The sequence below is a fragment of the Podospora pseudoanserina genome, chromosome 5 (genome assembly GCF_035222485.1).
Source record: "Podospora pseudoanserina strain CBS 124.78 chromosome 5, whole genome shotgun sequence".
In the NCBI taxonomy this organism is placed as follows: Eukaryota; Fungi; Ascomycota; class Sordariomycetes; order Sordariales; family Podosporaceae; genus Podospora; species Podospora pseudoanserina.
Window position 1 is genome coordinate 4,231,398 of NC_085924.1, and position 17,730 is coordinate 4,249,127.

General features: G+C 50.5%; 8 protein-coding genes across 8 annotated transcripts; 3 read left to right on the forward strand and 5 right to left on the reverse strand.

Moving 5' to 3' along the window:
- Nucleotides 1-74: 74 nt before the first annotated feature.
- QC764_511510 (uncharacterized protein) lies at nt 75-1,471 on the reverse strand (the record flags this gene model as incomplete). The annotated part of the gene is made up of 4 exons (XM_062948369.1): nt 1,215-1,471; nt 1,050-1,148; nt 590-969; nt 75-527 (listed from the first exon to the last, which is right to left on the reverse strand). The coding sequence occupies exons 1-4, from the start codon at nt 1,279-1,281 to the stop codon at nt 75-77; spliced, it is 999 nt and encodes a 332-aa protein (XP_062799715.1). The 5' UTR covers nt 1,282-1,471.
- A 197-nt stretch (nt 1,472-1,668) lies between these two features.
- On the reverse strand, nt 1,669-1,896 carry QC764_511505 (uncharacterized protein; the record flags this gene model as incomplete). The annotated part of the gene is made up of 1 exon (XM_062948368.1): nt 1,669-1,896. One exon carries the CDS (start codon nt 1,894-1,896, stop codon nt 1,669-1,671), a length of 228 nt encoding a protein of 75 aa, XP_062799716.1.
- Nucleotides 1,897-2,494: 598 nt separating this feature from the next.
- QC764_511503 (uncharacterized protein) lies at nt 2,495-4,003 on the reverse strand. Its single transcript, XM_062948367.1, has 5 exons — nt 3,927-4,003; nt 3,577-3,862; nt 3,270-3,514; nt 2,955-3,196; nt 2,495-2,891 (listed from the first exon to the last, which is right to left on the reverse strand). The coding sequence occupies exons 2-5, from the start codon at nt 3,833-3,835 to the stop codon at nt 2,828-2,830; spliced, it is 810 nt and encodes a 269-aa protein (XP_062799717.1). The 5' UTR covers nt 3,836-3,862; nt 3,927-4,003; the 3' UTR covers nt 2,495-2,827.
- A 285-nt stretch (nt 4,004-4,288) lies between these two features.
- On the forward strand, nt 4,289-4,858 carry QC764_511502 (uncharacterized protein; the record flags this gene model as incomplete). The annotated part of the gene is made up of 1 exon (XM_062948366.1): nt 4,289-4,858. One exon carries the CDS (start codon nt 4,289-4,291, stop codon nt 4,856-4,858), a length of 570 nt encoding a protein of 189 aa, XP_062799718.1.
- A 3,516-nt stretch (nt 4,859-8,374) lies between these two features.
- QC764_511490 (uncharacterized protein) lies at nt 8,375-10,628 on the forward strand. The gene is made up of 4 exons (XM_062948365.1): nt 8,375-9,608; nt 9,669-9,850; nt 9,914-10,178; nt 10,245-10,628. The coding sequence occupies exons 1-4, from the start codon at nt 8,592-8,594 to the stop codon at nt 10,590-10,592; spliced, it is 1,812 nt and encodes a 603-aa protein (XP_062799719.1). The 5' UTR covers nt 8,375-8,591; the 3' UTR covers nt 10,593-10,628.
- Nucleotides 10,629-10,727: 99 nt separating this feature from the next.
- Nucleotides 10,728-11,468, reverse strand: QC764_0086480 (uncharacterized protein; the record flags this gene model as incomplete). Its single annotated transcript, XM_062940864.1, has 1 exon — nt 10,728-11,468. One exon carries the CDS (start codon nt 11,466-11,468, stop codon nt 10,728-10,730), a length of 741 nt encoding a protein of 246 aa, XP_062799720.1.
- A 532-nt stretch (nt 11,469-12,000) lies between these two features.
- Nucleotides 12,001-12,826, reverse strand: QC764_511480 (uncharacterized protein; the record flags this gene model as incomplete). Its single annotated transcript, XM_062948364.1, has 2 exons — nt 12,108-12,826; nt 12,001-12,044 (listed from the first exon to the last, which is right to left on the reverse strand). Exons 1-2 carry the CDS (start codon nt 12,397-12,399, stop codon nt 12,001-12,003), a joined length of 336 nt encoding a protein of 111 aa, XP_062799721.1. The 5' UTR covers nt 12,400-12,826.
- A 1,382-nt stretch (nt 12,827-14,208) lies between these two features.
- Nucleotides 14,209-16,523, forward strand: QC764_511470 (uncharacterized protein). The gene is made up of 2 exons (XM_062948363.1): nt 14,209-15,196; nt 15,250-16,523. The coding sequence occupies exons 1-2, from the start codon at nt 14,949-14,951 to the stop codon at nt 16,274-16,276; spliced, it is 1,275 nt and encodes a 424-aa protein (XP_062799722.1). The 5' UTR covers nt 14,209-14,948; the 3' UTR covers nt 16,277-16,523.
- The last annotated feature ends 1,207 nt before the right edge of the window (nt 16,524-17,730 follow it).

The following is a 17,730-nucleotide window of genomic DNA, read 5'->3' on the forward strand; positions in this document are numbered from 1 at the left end:
AATGGCCGAATCGCAGCTGCCAAATGAAAGCCATCAACGAATCTCTTGATCCAAACGCTCTTCACACCAACAGTTCACGCCGCCGCCTCCTCAACCCACCGATATCTTGGCAGCAAGGCCATCTTCTCCTCGGGACTGACCTCGGTGTCATCGTACACCATCCGCATCCCCTTCTTCTTCTTCTCTGTCGGGGCTGGCTGCTCGTCTCCGTTCTTGGCCGGTTTGATGCCCGCCTCAGCCATCCTTATCAGCTGATCGATATCATCGCCACCGGGTGCTCTACCGGCATTGGCCGCAGATTCGTCGACTGGTGAAGCACCTGGGAAGCCAGGAGGGGCCACACCACCGGGGTACGGGTAAGAAGGTCTCTGCGGGAGTGCCGAAGGGATCGGGCCACCACTTGGAGGTCTCGCCGGGAGGCTGCCAAAAGCGCCAGGGGCTGCCCCGGGGGGGTAAGCAACAGGAGGGTATGCTGGGGCTCCTGCAGGATATGGGAAACCTGGCTGCGGTGGAGGGAAAGGAGAAGCCTGTTGAGGGAGTGGTAGGTTAGCACTGCTCTGTGCACAGAATGAATTGGAATGGCACGTACAACCTGAGATGGACTTGGGCCATTGGCTGGGGCAACAACTGGGAGGGGGGTGCCATTTGCGATCGCTTCCTTTTGAGCGGCAACCTTTGCGCGATGCTCTGCCAACCGCTTCTTGATCTCCTCGGGAGTCTCGATCTTGATCTTCTTGGTCGGACCTTGTCCACCGGACAGCCCCCTTGGTGGATTTCCAGTAGCAGCCTGTCGCTCCGCCTGGGCTGTGTAGAAGTTCTGGATGATGCGCTGGTTATGTTGCTGGATGATGTCCTCAGGGACGCCCTCCATGCCGAAGATCTCGATGTCGAGTCCTTGCCGGTTAGCCAGAGCATTCTCGACGCTGGTCAGATTTTCCTTGTGAACTTGGTTCATGTGAACAGAGAGACCTATGAATATGACATTAGCAATTGTGCGGGCTGATAAAAGGCAAGGAATGGATGCGCTCAAGGCGGAGGGCAGTACATACCACCGGCGGTGTTCAATCGTTTGCCACATCGTTCACATTTGAAGTGCTTCGCTTTCTGATGGGAGATCAGGAGCTTCAGATCCTCAAAGTCTCTCTCGCCTTGGAAGTGTTAGCCAAAGACAATAATCCAATCAATCACAATCAGTCGCGACAGGGTCTACGAACAGTAGTAGCACCACGGCCGGGCCAGGAGCTCTTCAATGTCCGGGTGTCCGCGCTTCTTCTTGCCCATTTTTGCGATTTGCTTCTTTTTGGTTTGTTATCGAGATATTTGATTGATTCGAGTCTCGGAAATCGCGTGTTTGCGCAATCGGCCGCAGAAAAGTCGTCGAGTGTTGATGTTTGGAATTGGAGGATGGAGTTGAAGCAAGTGGCACAATTGACTGCGCTCCCAAAATGTTCGACCTCTCAATGCGCGCGACAACCAGCCGCCAGATTACGCTAAGCCTTTTCGGAGATAGTGGATAACAGGCAAAGCACAGAGTCACGTGTCAGTGCACGGCCTCTCTCGTAAACTTTCCATTGACCCTAACCCTTGTTCTCCTCCAGCAACGCCACAACAACCAACAACCAACATCTGCGGCTGTTTACCGCCATCCATCTCTGTTGATGCCAAAGCTCAGCGCTTACCGGCAGCAGCAGCGGGACAAGATGTCGACCTCTTCAATTTTCTGCGAGGGTGGCCGCCCCAATAGCAGAGAAGCAGGCACATTATGCACGTGTTGCCCTCATCCTCGGACTCCTCTTCGCAGCTGCATCTATAACAGATGCACTTGAACATTGGCGTCTCCTTTTTGCCGCCACCATCGCCGCTGTTCTTCTCCCCATTCTCCGTGGCCACAGGCATTTTTTTCTTTCTTGTAGAAAAAAAAAAAAAAAAAAAAAGAAAAACGAGTGATCGTAAAGTGGTGAAATCTAGACTATATCTGTTAGCATGTGAAACAAAATAACAACGTGTTATGCTGGGATGGAAAACATAAATCTTATGCTCGTCTGTTCACGCCAGAACAACCAAGAGCACGCTGTCTCTAGCACGAGCAGGCCCTCTTCGGATAGCGCGAGCAAGCCCTCTCTAATGTGCGAACAGGCGCTGAAAATAGGCAAGCAGGCCCTCTTATAAGTGCGAGAAAGCGCTCAAAAATGGGCGAGCAGGCGTTCCAATTACTGGGTGACTTAACGTTCAACACGGCGAGCAGGTTCTTAACTCTGGGCGGGCAGGTGCACAAAGTCGGCGACCAAACGCTTCATTCACACTTCTGCTCAACTCACATACACATGTCTCTTGTTTGATGTGCTCATCACGGCTAGCTTGCTATTTCACAGACTAGTTTTGAAGAAGGGATATCAAAGACATCGCCGTGTCCTGGCTCCAGAAAAAGGCAACATCACTTACGAAAAATCGCTTGGGGCTCGAGTTTTCTGGCTTTTGTGGCCAGATTCTTTCTTGGGAGTCGCTGAGGGAAAAAAAAAACCAATTTATGAGATAGGAACAGCGAGCAGAGTTTATCACTGGCACTGCCGAGGGCTTCAAGAACTGACCGGCCTGCACCATTCGTTTTGGTTGTACTCTACGGGGCTCTATGGTGATCAACGGGGATGTGTTCCTGCCCAAGCTCATGATGATGGTATTGGCAGCCGCTGCCTGTCGAAAGGGGTTGAAGAGATAGGGGCAAGGCATTCAGCTCAGTAGTAACGCCAACACCTAACATGGCCATTGTAGAGGTGTTTGAAGTGAAGGATGGTGAATCCAAGGTGAACTTGCAAGGCAAAGATTTTATTCAAGCTGATTCCTGCTTTTGTACCCCGTCCCCACTGATAAATACAACCATGACAGCGGCATATCTGCCACAGAAAATTGGTCAGTGTCAGCATAAGTATGTGTTTAAGAATGTCTGCAAGACTTACGTTGCCGCAGCTACTAGAACCTCGCTGTATTTTGCGTCAGTGAGCAAGGATGTTATGGCTGAAAACGCAATCGTCCACACGATAATAATAATCAGTGGTTTGTAGCCATCCGTAACAAAGGACATGATCACTATGGGGACAAGCAAGAGACCGGCAGAAAGCATTCCTAACACTGCTCTTGTTATCCTGTTTGTTGTCGCTTCAGACCAAATATGGACTCCATCTGTCCTTGGAGACAGCAGCTGGATCGATGATTTTTAGACCCCACAATATTCCAAGTGCCAGGGGTAGTTGATAAAGAATAGGATTACTTACCCTGGCGAATTTGCCCACAATCCTGTTGGCAAATGAGAACAAGGCCCCGCCATTGGGGTTCACGTACAAGGCGACCATGCCACTGAACCCTCCATGCATGAGGTCTTGGTATGCTTCAGAAAGAAAGGCCCAGACCGCGGGGTGATTGCTGAGTCTGGCTCTGCTATAACGAAGAAGACTTGCAACATTTTTTTCTTCAGGCTCAAGAAGCTCACTAACTTTTGCATACGCAACAAGAGCTCGGTCTTGTCTAGATCAGCTAGGCAACACGAGAATAGGTAGCCTTGTGAAAAAGAATATAACTCACTGTATTTGTACAGGACTTCGTCCAACTCATTCATGTCAAAGTTCGGGTCGTCTTGTTCGTGCTTTCGAGCCAACTCATCCAGCTGGTTCTGCAAATGCAAAAGGTTGCGAACGTTGAGGGTATGGTGTCCCTTGAACATAGCCCAGTTGTCGGCTGATCCCATCATGTGGGAAAGGGCTCTGGTAGCTGCTTCTTGGGTGGCTGGCAGAGAATGGGCTACCACCCTTTGATTCAGGGGGGACTGCATCTGAGTGGCCATAGCATTGTCCGAGTGGACTGGGTCCAACTGCTCTTCGATTTCTAGCAAGAGACGAAAAGAAGGTTGATTATTTCAGAGGCTGATACTGTACCTGCTCATCGGTAACCCCTCTTTGGCACTACCTATCTTTTGGATGTTTGGGGGGGAGGGGGTTGCAAGGCTAGAAAACCTCATCTTTTCAGCTCACTGTTAAGACTGACGTAACCTCTCTGGATTGCTTACGCAAGTCTTGTCCAATTACCAGCAGGTGGCTCCACGACATAATGTAAGCGAAGGGGCGATAACAAGAGAGAAGTTCTGGCCCCCACAAGACTTTCCATCATAACTCCTTTTCTCTACTTCAACTTCTAGCCAAGGGGTACCTGCTCCAATCGCTTGTTTCCCTTTCTTGAGTTTTAGCTACCTTATTTACCTTACTTACCGAGCTACAGCTCGCCTAGGTAACAACAAGCTATGCTACCACCTCCTGATTTCGACCATGACTCGGAGCGCCTGAACAGACGTGGTACAGACAATGCAGTTAGCGACAAGGTATCCCCACACAATAATCTAAAACTACAGCCACCTGCGGAGAACACCTCAGTGGACACTTCCCGCACAGAGGAGACTCATGAGACGGCTCAAAAGCAACAAATCTTCATCGAAGTAGCGCCCAATATCGCCATACCACTACTTATCAACCTCTCAACAGCCACCACAGGCAGCATATTTGAGCAAATCGACAAGTGGTTCGTGGATGGTCGCTCGAAAGACGCCTTCTTTTTTTACTTCAATGGCAAAGTGATGGAATCGCGGAAGTTGCTCTCGGAGTACAATCTTGAGCCAGGCTCTGCTTTGCTCCTTGAGAAGAACGTTGAGGTTATGCTTTGCACCGCACGGTTTGGGACCTTTGAATCAGAGCTCGGTAGAGATAGTTCAAGAGTTGTGGGTGGGGAGAGGATCGGTACCTTCGACGACTGGCCACCCCGGGAGCCTTCGATGATGAAAAAGTTCCTGACATGTTCTTTTCCGAGGTTAACATGAGAAATGCGGTGAGGATATCTTGTCTGATTAGTAGATAGATGGCTGTATGCAACCCACCTCGTCCATTCACACCATCTTTCCGTATAGCCACTCAATACTGTTGCCCGGTACCAGCAGAACTTTCAATGGTCGCTCACTGATTGGCCATCGTCCCGCTACACAAATATGTGGTTTGCGGCTGAGCTCCAACTTGATCTCTGTAAGCAGCCATTCCCAATGAAGCTCACGAACGATCATACGATACAAGAATAGTCCACACATGTTGCTGCATGACTCATGTCGCCATTTGTGGAACTCATGCAAGACGCCATATGGCTGGCTTCTAAGCGTGAGCCCATGTAAAACATTGGGAGTAGCCACTTCAAAAGATTATATCCCACACCATACGCGAACGTTTCCTGGAGTTTTATGGTCAGATTTCAATGAACATATGTCATTTTTCCTAGATGCCTTCAACAGCACAATGACGCCAAACACCTACTCTCCAACAGCTCCGCCTCCGACTGGCACCGCGAATAACGTAAACCAAGAAGATGATCAGTCACCATTCCCGACCCAACACACGAGTGAGGCACCATATATGCTTCCACAACTGCCTCCTCCAGCACCAAGCAACTTATTTTACCCGCCACCTCAACAAGCTCAGAGATATGGATCATTTCACGGGGAGCCACCAGCCCCGGCCCCGTACATATCTCCGGGGCCACCTCCTCCAGCACCAGCAACAAATCTGCATGATAGACGGGAATTTCCTACTATGAGACAGGGCTATTATGAAGATCTAAGACTAAACAACTACTTTTGCACGCCAGCAAACCCTCGTGGTACACCCACCATAGCCCAAAGATGCGCCTCATTTCACGAGGAGCCGCCGGCCTTGGTCATGGTCAGAGTTCCACCAAGAGAAGGGAACCGCTGTGGCTCGTTTTCAGAAGAGAAAGGTGGTTGGAGGACTCGACATCCGAAGCTGGTGTCATTTTTGAGGCTCTTTGGATGTATCAGAGCTTCCGGGAAGGGATAGTTGATGTTGAGTGCACTGTCTTTCATTGTGGAAGGTCGTCATGAGAAACGAAACACGAGGCGAGGCATACCAGGTTTTCAAGATACCTACGTAGGTACCTTAGGCAGTCAGGCGTTCACCAAAATCAGCAGCTATAACCCCGCTTCCAGGTTTCACACCATCTTTCCGCAGAGCTCCTCGTTGATAGGCTGTCTTGACGAGGGAGGTGTCTGCGTAGCGGCTCACCAATTAGCTTTCGTCATGAAAACGTGGTTCGTGGCTTACAGCTGAGGCCCTATCCGAGAGATGATAAGCATCTCGGCGAGAAAGGTTGCCCGAAACAGCGGCGATGTGACAGGTTTAGACCTCTAATGTCCGATCGCTCTCTTAAAAGCCCTGAAATCTTTGTGGAAGACAGGTACATGACTTTGTCCCACACATCTCCCGACAATTAGAGCCCCATAGGGCTGTTCAAAGCACTCTTTATCAAAGTCTTCAGTCCCACCATGCCGCCTCTCATATCCTTGTTGAAACGTCCCACCAAGGGAAGCCCGCGGCCTATCCCCGGTCAGGCTTTAAGGCACGGTTCTTTTGAAGATTCACGAATTCAATTTGCTGGGTTGGAAACATCTGGTCCTCTTAGGGGGGGGGGGTCCAGTGTGGACATCCCGGCCGAAGGAGGCCGGTATGGAGTGTATTATCAACAGTCAGGAAGCCAAAGACTTTGGCATTCAAGATTGGCGTCTTGTTTGAGAGTGTTTGGATGCGGTTAGCTGGTTTTGCAAAAGAGGGCTTGCAGGGTGGGATCTGATCGAGATCGTTGTTTGTTTACAAGAGAGAGATGCCGATAATTCAAGTAAGCGAGTACACGTACCCGTCTCAGTCAGTGTATCTGTGTACATAAAAGCTCAAGCCAACCATGGAATCCTCTCAGATAACGGATTAGTCCTGATCAACTCCGGGCAGGGCACATCGGTGGCGTGGGTTTCGAAGGTACCAAGGCTAGTGATATGGAGGTCTTGTAAGCATTGCAGAATCCATAAAAGTGGCGTGACCATCACGAATATAATCTCCATAATTATACACCCAAAAACAACAACAAGAAGACCGCCGACAGGTATCGCCAGAAGGGTGCACAATCTTTCGCGGTTCCTCAACTCGAACACCATCAATAGCCCAACAACCATGAAACATGCTCCGTAACCAGCACCTATGCAAGCTAGGAGCGGCATTGTAGAGATCCAAGAATCCAGCATCCAGCTCCCACCTCGTACATAACCGTCGTGGAAGAGAAAAGAAATCGAGGGATGATAGTTGAAGATGAGGCAAACCAGCCGAGTGGTTGCAATATGCTTGAATAGCTGAGAAAAGCCCACAGCCTCCGTGACCTCACTTGGACAGACGTCTCTGAAGATAAAGCCAACAGAATCAATCGTCTCTGTGTTGAGCTACTCGGGAATAGGTTGATCGAAGATTGGGACGCGCAAGATGTAACACAGTGTAAAGATCCCAACAACCAAACCTGCGCAGGCTAGCTCGAAGATTCTTTGACTCACCGTGGAAACAGCGTTCATTTCCCTTCGTCACTGGTAGAGGACAATGGTCCCAACACATAGGGCTAGGAAGAAGGTAGCTGTGATCAGTCTCCCGACCATCTCTGCGGTTCCCTTCCAGGTCACAGGTACTGGATTCCACGTTTGTTCCGTCCCATCTCCAACCAAAAGTTGATTCTCTTTCGAGGTTGACTGCTGGTAGGTGAGCCGATTTGGGGGCACCTTGCCAAGGAGACATCGCAAATTCACCTTTAGTCTGGCTTCTGGATTGTGGTCACCTCGGTTTCGATCGAGAATTGGACTAAACCTCCGGGAAAGTAGGCCGAATAGGTAAATACTGAAGATGAAGACCAGACCCAGGACATATGATATCACATAACTCAGGGGCGCGAGCCAAAAGTAAGCGGACTCCATGTCTTTTCCTTGATCTTGAGAAGTCGGTAATAAGAGAAGAGCGTAGTGACGCTGACAACCAGGAGCTTGATATACAGCTCTCCAGTGCCGCGTCGTTCATCGATGGGACATGGGTGCTGGGGTAGAGTGGTTGTTTCCAGGATGTGGTCGCCCATCTTTGGTCATGATTCAGCTGAGTTGTAGAATTCTCAGAAAGAAAATGAGGCAAACTCACTCAGATTTTGAGTGTGTTGGACTTGTCCAGCTCATAAGCTATTGGCTTGGCGGTCGGTGGCTGAGCTATTGGTTTTCGTGGAGTTCGACGCTTCACTGAGCTCCTCTCCTTGACAGTCATTGGGCACCATATTGTAAACAGAGGCCTTTTTAACAATACAATAATTGTGCCTTTCATGGGAAAGCCTGACAGGCCTTTGGTGCTCGTGGAGCTTTGTGGTTGACTTCCAACTGAGGGAGCTTATCTTGCCAGCTTATCTGAATGTCGCAGTAAGAACTGAGGCCGCCCCTCGCAAAATCACGACCAACCACAGGCCGATAAGACCCTACAGATACCTTAAGTACGCATAAGCGCCTGCTCGGCAAGGCTGCCTGCGCAATTCGCAAACCCCGTCGCCAGTTTACCTAGACGTCTCGATGCACCGCCACCTCCGCTCAACACTGAAAACAATGAAAGGATTTCCCCCGCTGCTGCCCCTGGAGTCTGAGGAACTCTCGAACATCCCTTGGAATTGTCATATTTTTAATATCCAGCATCTCTTACTCTGATGAGATGGCCGACCCTCTTTCAATCGTCGGTGCTGTGGGCTCGGTGGCAGGCATCATCGATGTCCTGTCACGATCCATCAGCGCCATTGCAACCCTCCGCAACCAGTACAAGGATGCCGACCTACTATTCATGAATCTCACCAGTCAGCTGAGCGTCCTACGAACAGGGCTGGTCAAAATAGCAGAATGGGCCGAAACACAACCAGAGCCTCACTATCAGCTAAAAATGGACCTGGATTCGGTGCTGATGTGCTGCCAAATCCTGGCCAGCAAACTCGACAACCACCTCGAGAGTCTACATCAGGGACGCGTGCGGTTGAGCAGCATTGGAAAGTTGAAGCTCGCTTTGAACGGATCCAATATCGACGCCATCCAAAAGATGCTCGGACAACAGACGGCCACCTTGACACTACTCCTAGCAGCCTGCAACACCAAATCACTTGCTGAACAAAGAGAGCTCCTCGAGGCGCCATCCACACGAACCGCCATCGCCGCGATGGAGCAGGACTCGGCCTCTCTGATCGTGCACGAAGACAGAACTTCAATATGCACCGTGGAGACTGACACCCTGTCGAGACTCTCTGCCATCTTCCCATTCGACAGCCAACTGCTCACCACAAAGGTTTACGGTCGTGCCTGGAGAACAACCTTCTTGAACCGTGGTCCAAAAACATCCCGACGAACATTGTCTGAAGCAACGACCCTATTGCCAGCTGAAACCGAAAGGAGGATGACGATAACGATACACCGAGCCCCCAACAGAAGGAACAGTACTAGCAACATCCCCATCGGCCCTCCTTTCAATTCGAAAGTCAAAATCCTGCTTTTAGGAGCTGGGGGTTCAGGCAAGAGCACGCTGTTGAAACAAATGCAGTATGTCTGGGGCAACCAGAGTCAAATGCCGATGTCTCATGACAAAATCCGCATTAGACGTGAAGTTGTCCAGGAACTTTGTCGCTTTTTCTATTTACTCCTGTTTGGCCAGGAAGACGCTGTGGCTCAATTGGTGTGTGGAAAAATGGTTAGTCGCCTGCCCCTGGAGCTCTACCATTCATGCTCTGGACACTGACATTATGGACAGGACATCCTCAAAGACGCCATCGCTCTTCATGAGATGGACAACTTTGCAGATGAGGATGATATCATCTTTTGTGATCGGGTGGTTCCGCTAATCCGCGAGGTTTGGGCTGATGAGACCTGGCGCGCTCGTGCAATGAAGAACCTGAAGAAGAAAAGGTCAAAGCCGCCATTTGATGTTGAATAGTAAGGTGGCGCCCTACATCATGTGTCTTTTCTCAGGTGCTCGGCTAACATTTTCTCTTGTAGTTTCATGCGCCATCTTGATCGAATTTCTGACAAAAACTACGTGCCAACTGACCAGGACTTGATGCACATTTCACCAGTGGTCCAAACACTAGGCATCTCACGCTCTGTCTTCACAGTTGGCAACATACCCTACTCTGTATACGACGTTGGAGGCTCCCGATCCGAAAGACGAAAATGGATTCACGAATTCGAAGATGTTGATATTGTCCTCTTTCAGGCTCCTGTAGGGGCATACGATGAACGACTACGTGAAGATAAATACTCGGTACGTTTTATTCGCCTACCTAAAAGTCCGCTCTTGCACAATTGCTGATATATACCCTCCTTCAAGTTCAACATGGAAGAGTCATTAAACCTTTTCGAGTCCCTTGTCAACTCAAGATGGTTCTCCAACACAACATTCTTTGTCAACTTCACAAAAAGAGACCTCTTTGAGCAAAAGGTCAACAGTGGTCACGTCCCAATTTCTGACTTTCATCCTGAGTATCAAGGAGACCCAGGTGATGTGAAAGCAGGGGTTCAATTTTTCATTGACGAGTTTCAGACCAGAGTTGAGGAGCATCCGGGCGGTTCTATCCATATGACTGTTCTTGATACGACCGACACAGCTCAGGCGACATTGTTATTGCAAAGGGTTGTTCAAGTGGCTGAGGCGAAAAGGAAGTCTGCCTTTATTTGAGTGGGATTCGAGCAACACCAAGACTTGAAAAATACCCAACTATTCGTTCTTCCCACTCTCGTGTCGTTTGACATGCACCTCAGACACGCCATGATAGGCCGACAACTCTGGGATATACTGTGTATCTTCCAACTCTCAAGCTTCTCTGTGATGTGACAGCTCCATGGTCCCGTTGTCTGCTGGCATCTCCCACGGGAAATGGTCGTTGGAGCCTAGCTCTAATTGGGTCTCCTTTTCATCATCCATTATGTGCGGGCTTTCCTCAGGGCTTTTATCACGTCTACTCCGTCGTCGATGTCGTCGGATGACAACATAAATCCCGATGGCAATGAGCAAAAAGATGATAGTGGTAGAGACGATAACCGCTATCTGTGCTCCCTGACTCAAGCCAGAGTCCCGGGTCCCAGCTTGGGCCCCAGGAGACGGCAAGCTAATAGGCGGGTTGTCCCTTCCCATCGCATCGGGCGAAGTGTCTGTTACGATTGCCGATGACGACCCCGCGCCTCTTTCGGCGTGTGTTGTGAGACGTGCCAAAGAGAGAGCCGCTGAGCTGCTTGCAGGATCGAAAGGCAGGCATAGTTGACTGGGCAACAGTTCCCTGCTGAGGATTAGTCTCACAGATGGCCTTCGCATGAAAGGTGAGAGAGAGGTCTGCTCACTTCCAGTATCCTCGTGACAAGCACGGTAACCTTCAAAGTTGGGACATGGCCCTACAGGCTCCGTCGAACTCAAGTTCTCGTCCCAACCTGGGAGGTGGCATGTCCTCTCTCCGCAAACGTATCCTATCGGACAACACCCGTCGATTGTGATGTTAGGACTACAAGCGAAATAGTCCTTCCTGCCGCATGCAACTGATTCTGTGGTGTTGGTGGCCATCTCAAAGTCTTCCGAAAGGTGTTGTAAGTCCAGTTGTGAGGCAAGAAGAGCTGCGCAGGAAAGGAAAGCAGGTCTCCTGTGGCCTGGAATTTGAAGTGGTTCCCAGTTAGCCCAAATTCATACGCTTGCACCGTCGTTCCCCAGCTCGAGCGTTACATTCAAGCTTGCCTCATCACCCCGCTGTGCTACCCAGGATGCAGGTTAATACACTCGCAGTGTGTATGATTGGCTCGCTGTTGCGGTATTGGGAGCTATGTCTCAACCGACTTATTCGAATTTGGCTGCCTGACCACCTTGCCTACCTTGTGTACTTACAAGCACCCATCCTCGCAACATATATCTTTCGCCGTGTTACTTGGGCCAATTACTCGCCCGTGGACTTGATCAAGATCTTTATAAAGAACAGCTGATATGTAATTCTGAACTCCAGATGACATCACATTGATAGAGCCATCCCCAATCCTAGGAGAGGTATTCAACGTTCGACTGGTGGATACACATAACTCCCCATCCTTGCAGTTGACCGTCTGACCTAAATATTGCAGCACTTGTAATTTGATCCACCAGGGCAACGTTCTAAGCACTTGATCAATAACTGATGTCTAAAAAACAAGGAAATACTGGAGCGGAAAGACGTACCAGATATCCATCTACCCAAGCAACCGTTCGACGTCCAGGTGCACCACGAATCGGCACCACAGGGTTGTGTGGCAGCGTTAGGAGTGATACCGACCAAGCAGCACTTGACGTCGGACGGGTCGTTGGGACAGGCACCAGTCTTGTATGAGCCGCCATACGAGTTGCAAGTCGATGTCCTGACGCAAATGCCAGACTCTCCCCACTTGCCAGTGGCCGCGCTGCCTGTGCACCTGCCGTTGAGAGCGGCCAAGGCAGCCAGGGGAAGAGTGGCGAGGACGAGGATGGAGTGCATTGTGGTGATTTGGTCTTTGCTGGTCAGAGTATAGGTTCCAAGTTGAAAGACGAACCTTGCGAAGCGAATGGTTGGAGGTCCAAGTCCACTCTATTTGTATCCCCCCTCCCCTCACACCAGTGCCAGGGTCCCTGATTCATCAGTCCACAGTCTAGACCATATTCTTGCTCGCAAATGGACAAAAAGCTCCTTTCGTTACCGATCATTTTTTTTTTCTCGATGTAACTTCGCTACGATTCCTAAAGACAAATGGGAAGGGCTTCTGGCCTGCCCAGACACGGACAGTTGTAACATCACGCGACCAAAAGGTTATTTTTACCTCCTGCTTGGACGAATGTAACATCTTTAGCCAACCGAAAGTTAGAGGTGTGGGAGCAGCTCGAGTAAAAAGTTTTGATATTACCCGGACTGAATGGGAGGATGGTAGGTCTGTCCTGCATGCCAAGCTGAACCTGGGGCTGGTCGTCATATCATTTGTCTTTTCCATTCGACCAGATGAAGGCGGTCAATGATCCAGCAGCCGAATACCCGTACATCTTACAAGTTGGTATGTGGACGGTTGGCTGTGTTGTCCTATGCCGGGGTGTTGGACGAAAGAATTGTAGAACAGAGAAAACTGCGAGTGACGCCTCGGGCAAAGACAATAAGTGATGGCGTTGGAAATGTACCAGAATGATCAACCAAGGCTCAAAAGCCATGCAAAATCGACCAATTCTGTGAGTCTGGCTGCCCCATTAGGCTGCGGCCATTGGTCGAGATACCTACCATTCGAGTGTTTTGCAGATCGAATTGGACACTCGTGAGTCGACACCGAATGCCGCGGCCAATCCCAGCAAAACCTTGCATGGCCCATTCTTCGTAGATCCAGACGCATTTCTCTATTCCTTCCGTTCCTTCGCATATGGATCCAGTTCATGTCGAGATCCAAGTACTAGTCCAACTAAGTCACTGTCGTGAAAAAAGAAGACTTTATGAATTTGCGGGCACTCGAACAGCTTGCCCTTGTCTTCCGAAAACTCGGCAACCCCATCAAAGCTTCGGGTCACATTACAGGCAATAATACTGTCATCTTGAGAACAGAAAGGAGCGGGTAAAAAGGCGACGCTGGCAGCAGACCCATTCTCTAGAGCTTACGCCATGGAGACAAAGGGGTCAGGGGAAATAAGGTTAAATCCTACTGACGACGACATGATGATTGTTGGGATGGAGATTGTCAAGTGTGAGGTTCGATCGCGATGATGGGAAACGATGAATTCGATATTCTTGTCGATCCATATCACGCCTACAGAGCATTCCAGATGGCCAAGGCTCACAAACAAACGACAAAAATCTCTCGCTCGCTTGTGATTCCTAGAGTGGTCGAGACAAACCTTGACAGCTTCCTCTCCCAGCTAGGGTCTGTGCGGGATGCGTGGTGGATGGAGATCCTCGGCCTGAAAAACGAACCGTCGATGACTGGCTATCGATGGACAGCGGGGATGCCACGGACCCTTGCCCCTGCTTTTCCTTGCAACTGCCATCCCGAAAAAAGAAAGGGTTGGTCTTGGCAGGAATGACAGGGCAGCAGCAGTGGAACATCACCTTGCTCGATAGCCTGGAAGATCTGAGCGTCGCAGATCTACGCCGAAAAGGGTTCCCACCACGTGCGGGTCAACCAGTGGAAGTTCTCCCAAAACCTCCCTCCGATCAATATATTCGCATCAACCCCGCACTGTTTCGAAGTCAACGTCTCAACAACGCTTCGGGACCGCAGACATGCACTCGGACTCCCCTCGGGTCCTCGATGACACCCTCTTGTGAAGAGAGACAACCTCTGATTGGGGCTCTGACGCATTGACATCAATGGCGGCTTGGAGATATCGACATCTCGAGACAAAGCGCCATTGTCCGTCATCCAAGACAAGAAGAAAGACACACACACTGTTCGAGAAGCTCCGGAAGGGCTGACGAACAGGAGACACGAGACACGAGACATTCCGCCAGAATGCAAACGGTTGACCTGAGACCCTCCGACCTTCGCCTTGCTGCAAGGAATTTCGACCCCGTGAATGTCATGGCAAACAGAGGAATACCACCCGAGTGGGTAAAGAGAGCAGATCCTCATTCTTCTGCCGAGCCGCGAGACTCGCAAACATGCCTGCGATGCCGACGCCCGTCGGATGCTCAGCTGTTGTCGTGGATGCACTGATGGCCTCAGCTGGTTGGCCCACATGGCTTGCGTGCCATTATGGATACATAGCGCCGGGTCAAAGCAAACAACGATTGACGCCTCTAGCCAAATTGGTGAGATCAGTCCGTTTCAGTGGTCATAGGTACCGCCGAGTGGCGTCCCGGCCCGCATTGTGGTCAAAGCTGCTTCTCCTGACCCGACTCCTCTCCCCCCCCTCGATCGCTATTTCCAAGCAAGCCCTACATATCTTGGCTGTCTCGGCCTGTTTCTTGGTCTGCTCCTCTCACTTCATCACGAATGTAAAACGAATCAACGTCCGCCCGGGAACTGCTCCCTCTCCTCACTTCCTCTGCGGTCTCCGAGACTGCTCACCGTCACCATGCCGCTCAAGGTTCCAGAATGGCTTGACTGGTACAAGAAGCCCGAGTACCGGGACATCAAAGAATATTCGGCACACGTCAATGCAGGCGAGCGCCCTCAGAGTCCGACTCCGGCTGCCATTCCAAGCCGCCTGAGGCTCGACCGCATTCTCGCAAACAAGACATGCAGTCCGATGTCCCTTTATGACTTTTACATGTACCTCAAGTACATTGAGTTCTCGGCCGAGAACCTCGAGTTCTACATCTGGTGAGCACTTACACTTGACCTTCGCCCGCCAACAGGACTAATGGATGGCACAGGTACAAGAACTACGAAGCATCCTATGAAAAGGGTCTCACGCCAGTTCACACGAAGGAATATGGGGCTATTCCCAGCGCAGCAGAGTCGACTTCATCCATTGTCAAGGAAAGCCAGGCAGCCAGTTCATGCAGTACCAAAAATCCAGAAAACGGCGATGATGAGGACGCAGACCCCGAGAAGACGCTTCACCGCATCTCCCAGCTCATCGTTGCCAGTGCCATGTGCAATTCCCGCTCGTGCTCACCAGCCGCCCTTCAACTCACCCCCGACCAGTCCAATGGCAAATCCATCCAGATCACCTCCTGCACCTCCGACTCTGCTCCAGCCACCATGAAGCTCATGAACTCCGACGGCCAGGTCAGCCGCCACGAACTCGACACCATCATTCATCTCTTTCTTATGCCCTCCGGAGAGAAGGAGCTCAACATCCCCGCCGCCCTTCGGGCCCAGACTCTTGCCGACTTGCAGAAGTCGACTCACCCCTCCGCACTCAAACCAGTTGCCGACCATGTCTACGGCCTCATGCACAACTGCTCCCACCGCAACTTTGTCCGCCTGGGAGTAGGCAATGGGACATTCGAGACAGTCTGCGTGGCAACCATGCTGGGCATTGCCAATCTCATTGCCGGCTATGTCGTCGTCATGTGCCGCGCCTTTGTCCCCTACCGGGGCTCCCACACCCGATGGGAGGCCTGGGCGGCGTGGCCCAACTGGTGGCTTGGTGTCTCGCTCATTCTTGCTGGCCTGCGAGGCAGCTGCTTTTTCCTTTTGTTGTTTTCCAAAAGGCAGAGGCTGCCGTGGGAGAGATTTGATGACAACACGGACAGCGTTTTGAGGAACGAGGGAGGCTTCTTGAAGTCGGTGTCGAGGTTGATGATTTTCGATAGGAGGCTGCGGGTCAAGGAAAAGTATCTGAGGAGGCTGCAGAGAAAAATTGTGTTGCAGAGCTTGGTGGGAGGGGCGATCTTTGCGACGATTTGGGTGGCTGTTTTTATTTTCTTGCCGGTTTGGAAGGAGACGGTTTGATGATACCCATTGCTGTTATTGTTGTTCTGTAATGTTGGTTTATTTGTGGGGGATTTTGAGAGTTGGTGATGACTGATGATGCTTTGGTAGAGAGATGTATCTGCTCGCTGAGGAAGGGGGGTTGTACACATACAGATTATACAGTGAGGCTTTTTGGATATGCTCCAGCTGGGCCGATCGACATAAAACAAACATAATTCTCTTTCGTCACTAACATCTTATTCATCTCTGATATTGTATACTTCTGGTCCATTCTGATTTCCCATGCCACCTTCCTTGACCATGGGTGTTTGCATCGTGAGTGACCTGATTGGAGCAAATAAGGTAAACAGAACTCAGGGCCAATAGAAGGTAAGAGGTGAGCAGAGGACCATGCAAGCAAACGACCTTGCCCAGTGTCTTCAGGCATCACCTGGTTTTCGTTCCTTGCAGACTATAACAGAGAGAGATCCCGATATTGCCAACCAAAACACAAACCCGATCAGTCCCGCCGGTTCATCAGGCATCATCACACCTACCTTACAGGATCGTGTTTCTCACAGGAGAGAAACACCACCGCCTCCTCACCAACCAAGATCGACGTAGTCGCCCTTCGCCAATCACATTTACCACACCAACCACCAGTTTACAGTCCGCGTCAATGTCAACAGCGCCACCCCACCGCATCACCCAGCGCACAATTTTGTTCCGGCACATCGTCGTCATCACTGTATTTTCCGTCTTCTTTCTCGTCTTGGACTCGTTCTGTCTATTCCTTGTCTACCTTACTCACTCCGACTTCTTCGTTACTCCTCTTATTATCTCTGCTTTCGCCGCAACAGCGTACGATTTGGTCCTGTTCTTTTGGTCGGGTATATACTTGAACCTCCTCATGCAATACCATCTGGTAGCGTTTAGTGTCAATTTTTGGGATGGAAGGACCGGGTATCTTGACTGGAAAATGGGAGTGGGCTACTTTGTGGGAAACTTGATCTGCGATGCGCTGGCGTTGATGGCTCATGCTAGGGTGATGCTGTGTGCGTTTTCGTGGCACCTAACTGTGGGGAACGACCTTGAACCTTTGAGACGTGATGGCAGAGTGGCTCTTTGGTTGTTTGTACCTATTGTTCCTGCTATTGTGTTATGGGGATAGAACAGTAGTAGTTATGGGATGGATGGTTTGGGACCAGATGCCGGAGAAGAAGCAAGAAGTGAGGGTGGCTACAGAAATTTCGTGCGCCCCTATATCGATTGGCCGCAACTACATCATGCATTTACATAGGCCTCGCAGAGACTCGCCCACTGTAAACCAACGCTTGGCTTCTCATCACCACTTCAACTACCACTTTTAACCACCACTTCCAAACCACCAGACTTGAATATCACGGCTAAGGACTAAATCCTCAGATATACGCCCAGTCACACTGAAAACAACAGGAAGAGCTGGCTGACGTTGAAAGCGACAGTTTTCCTAG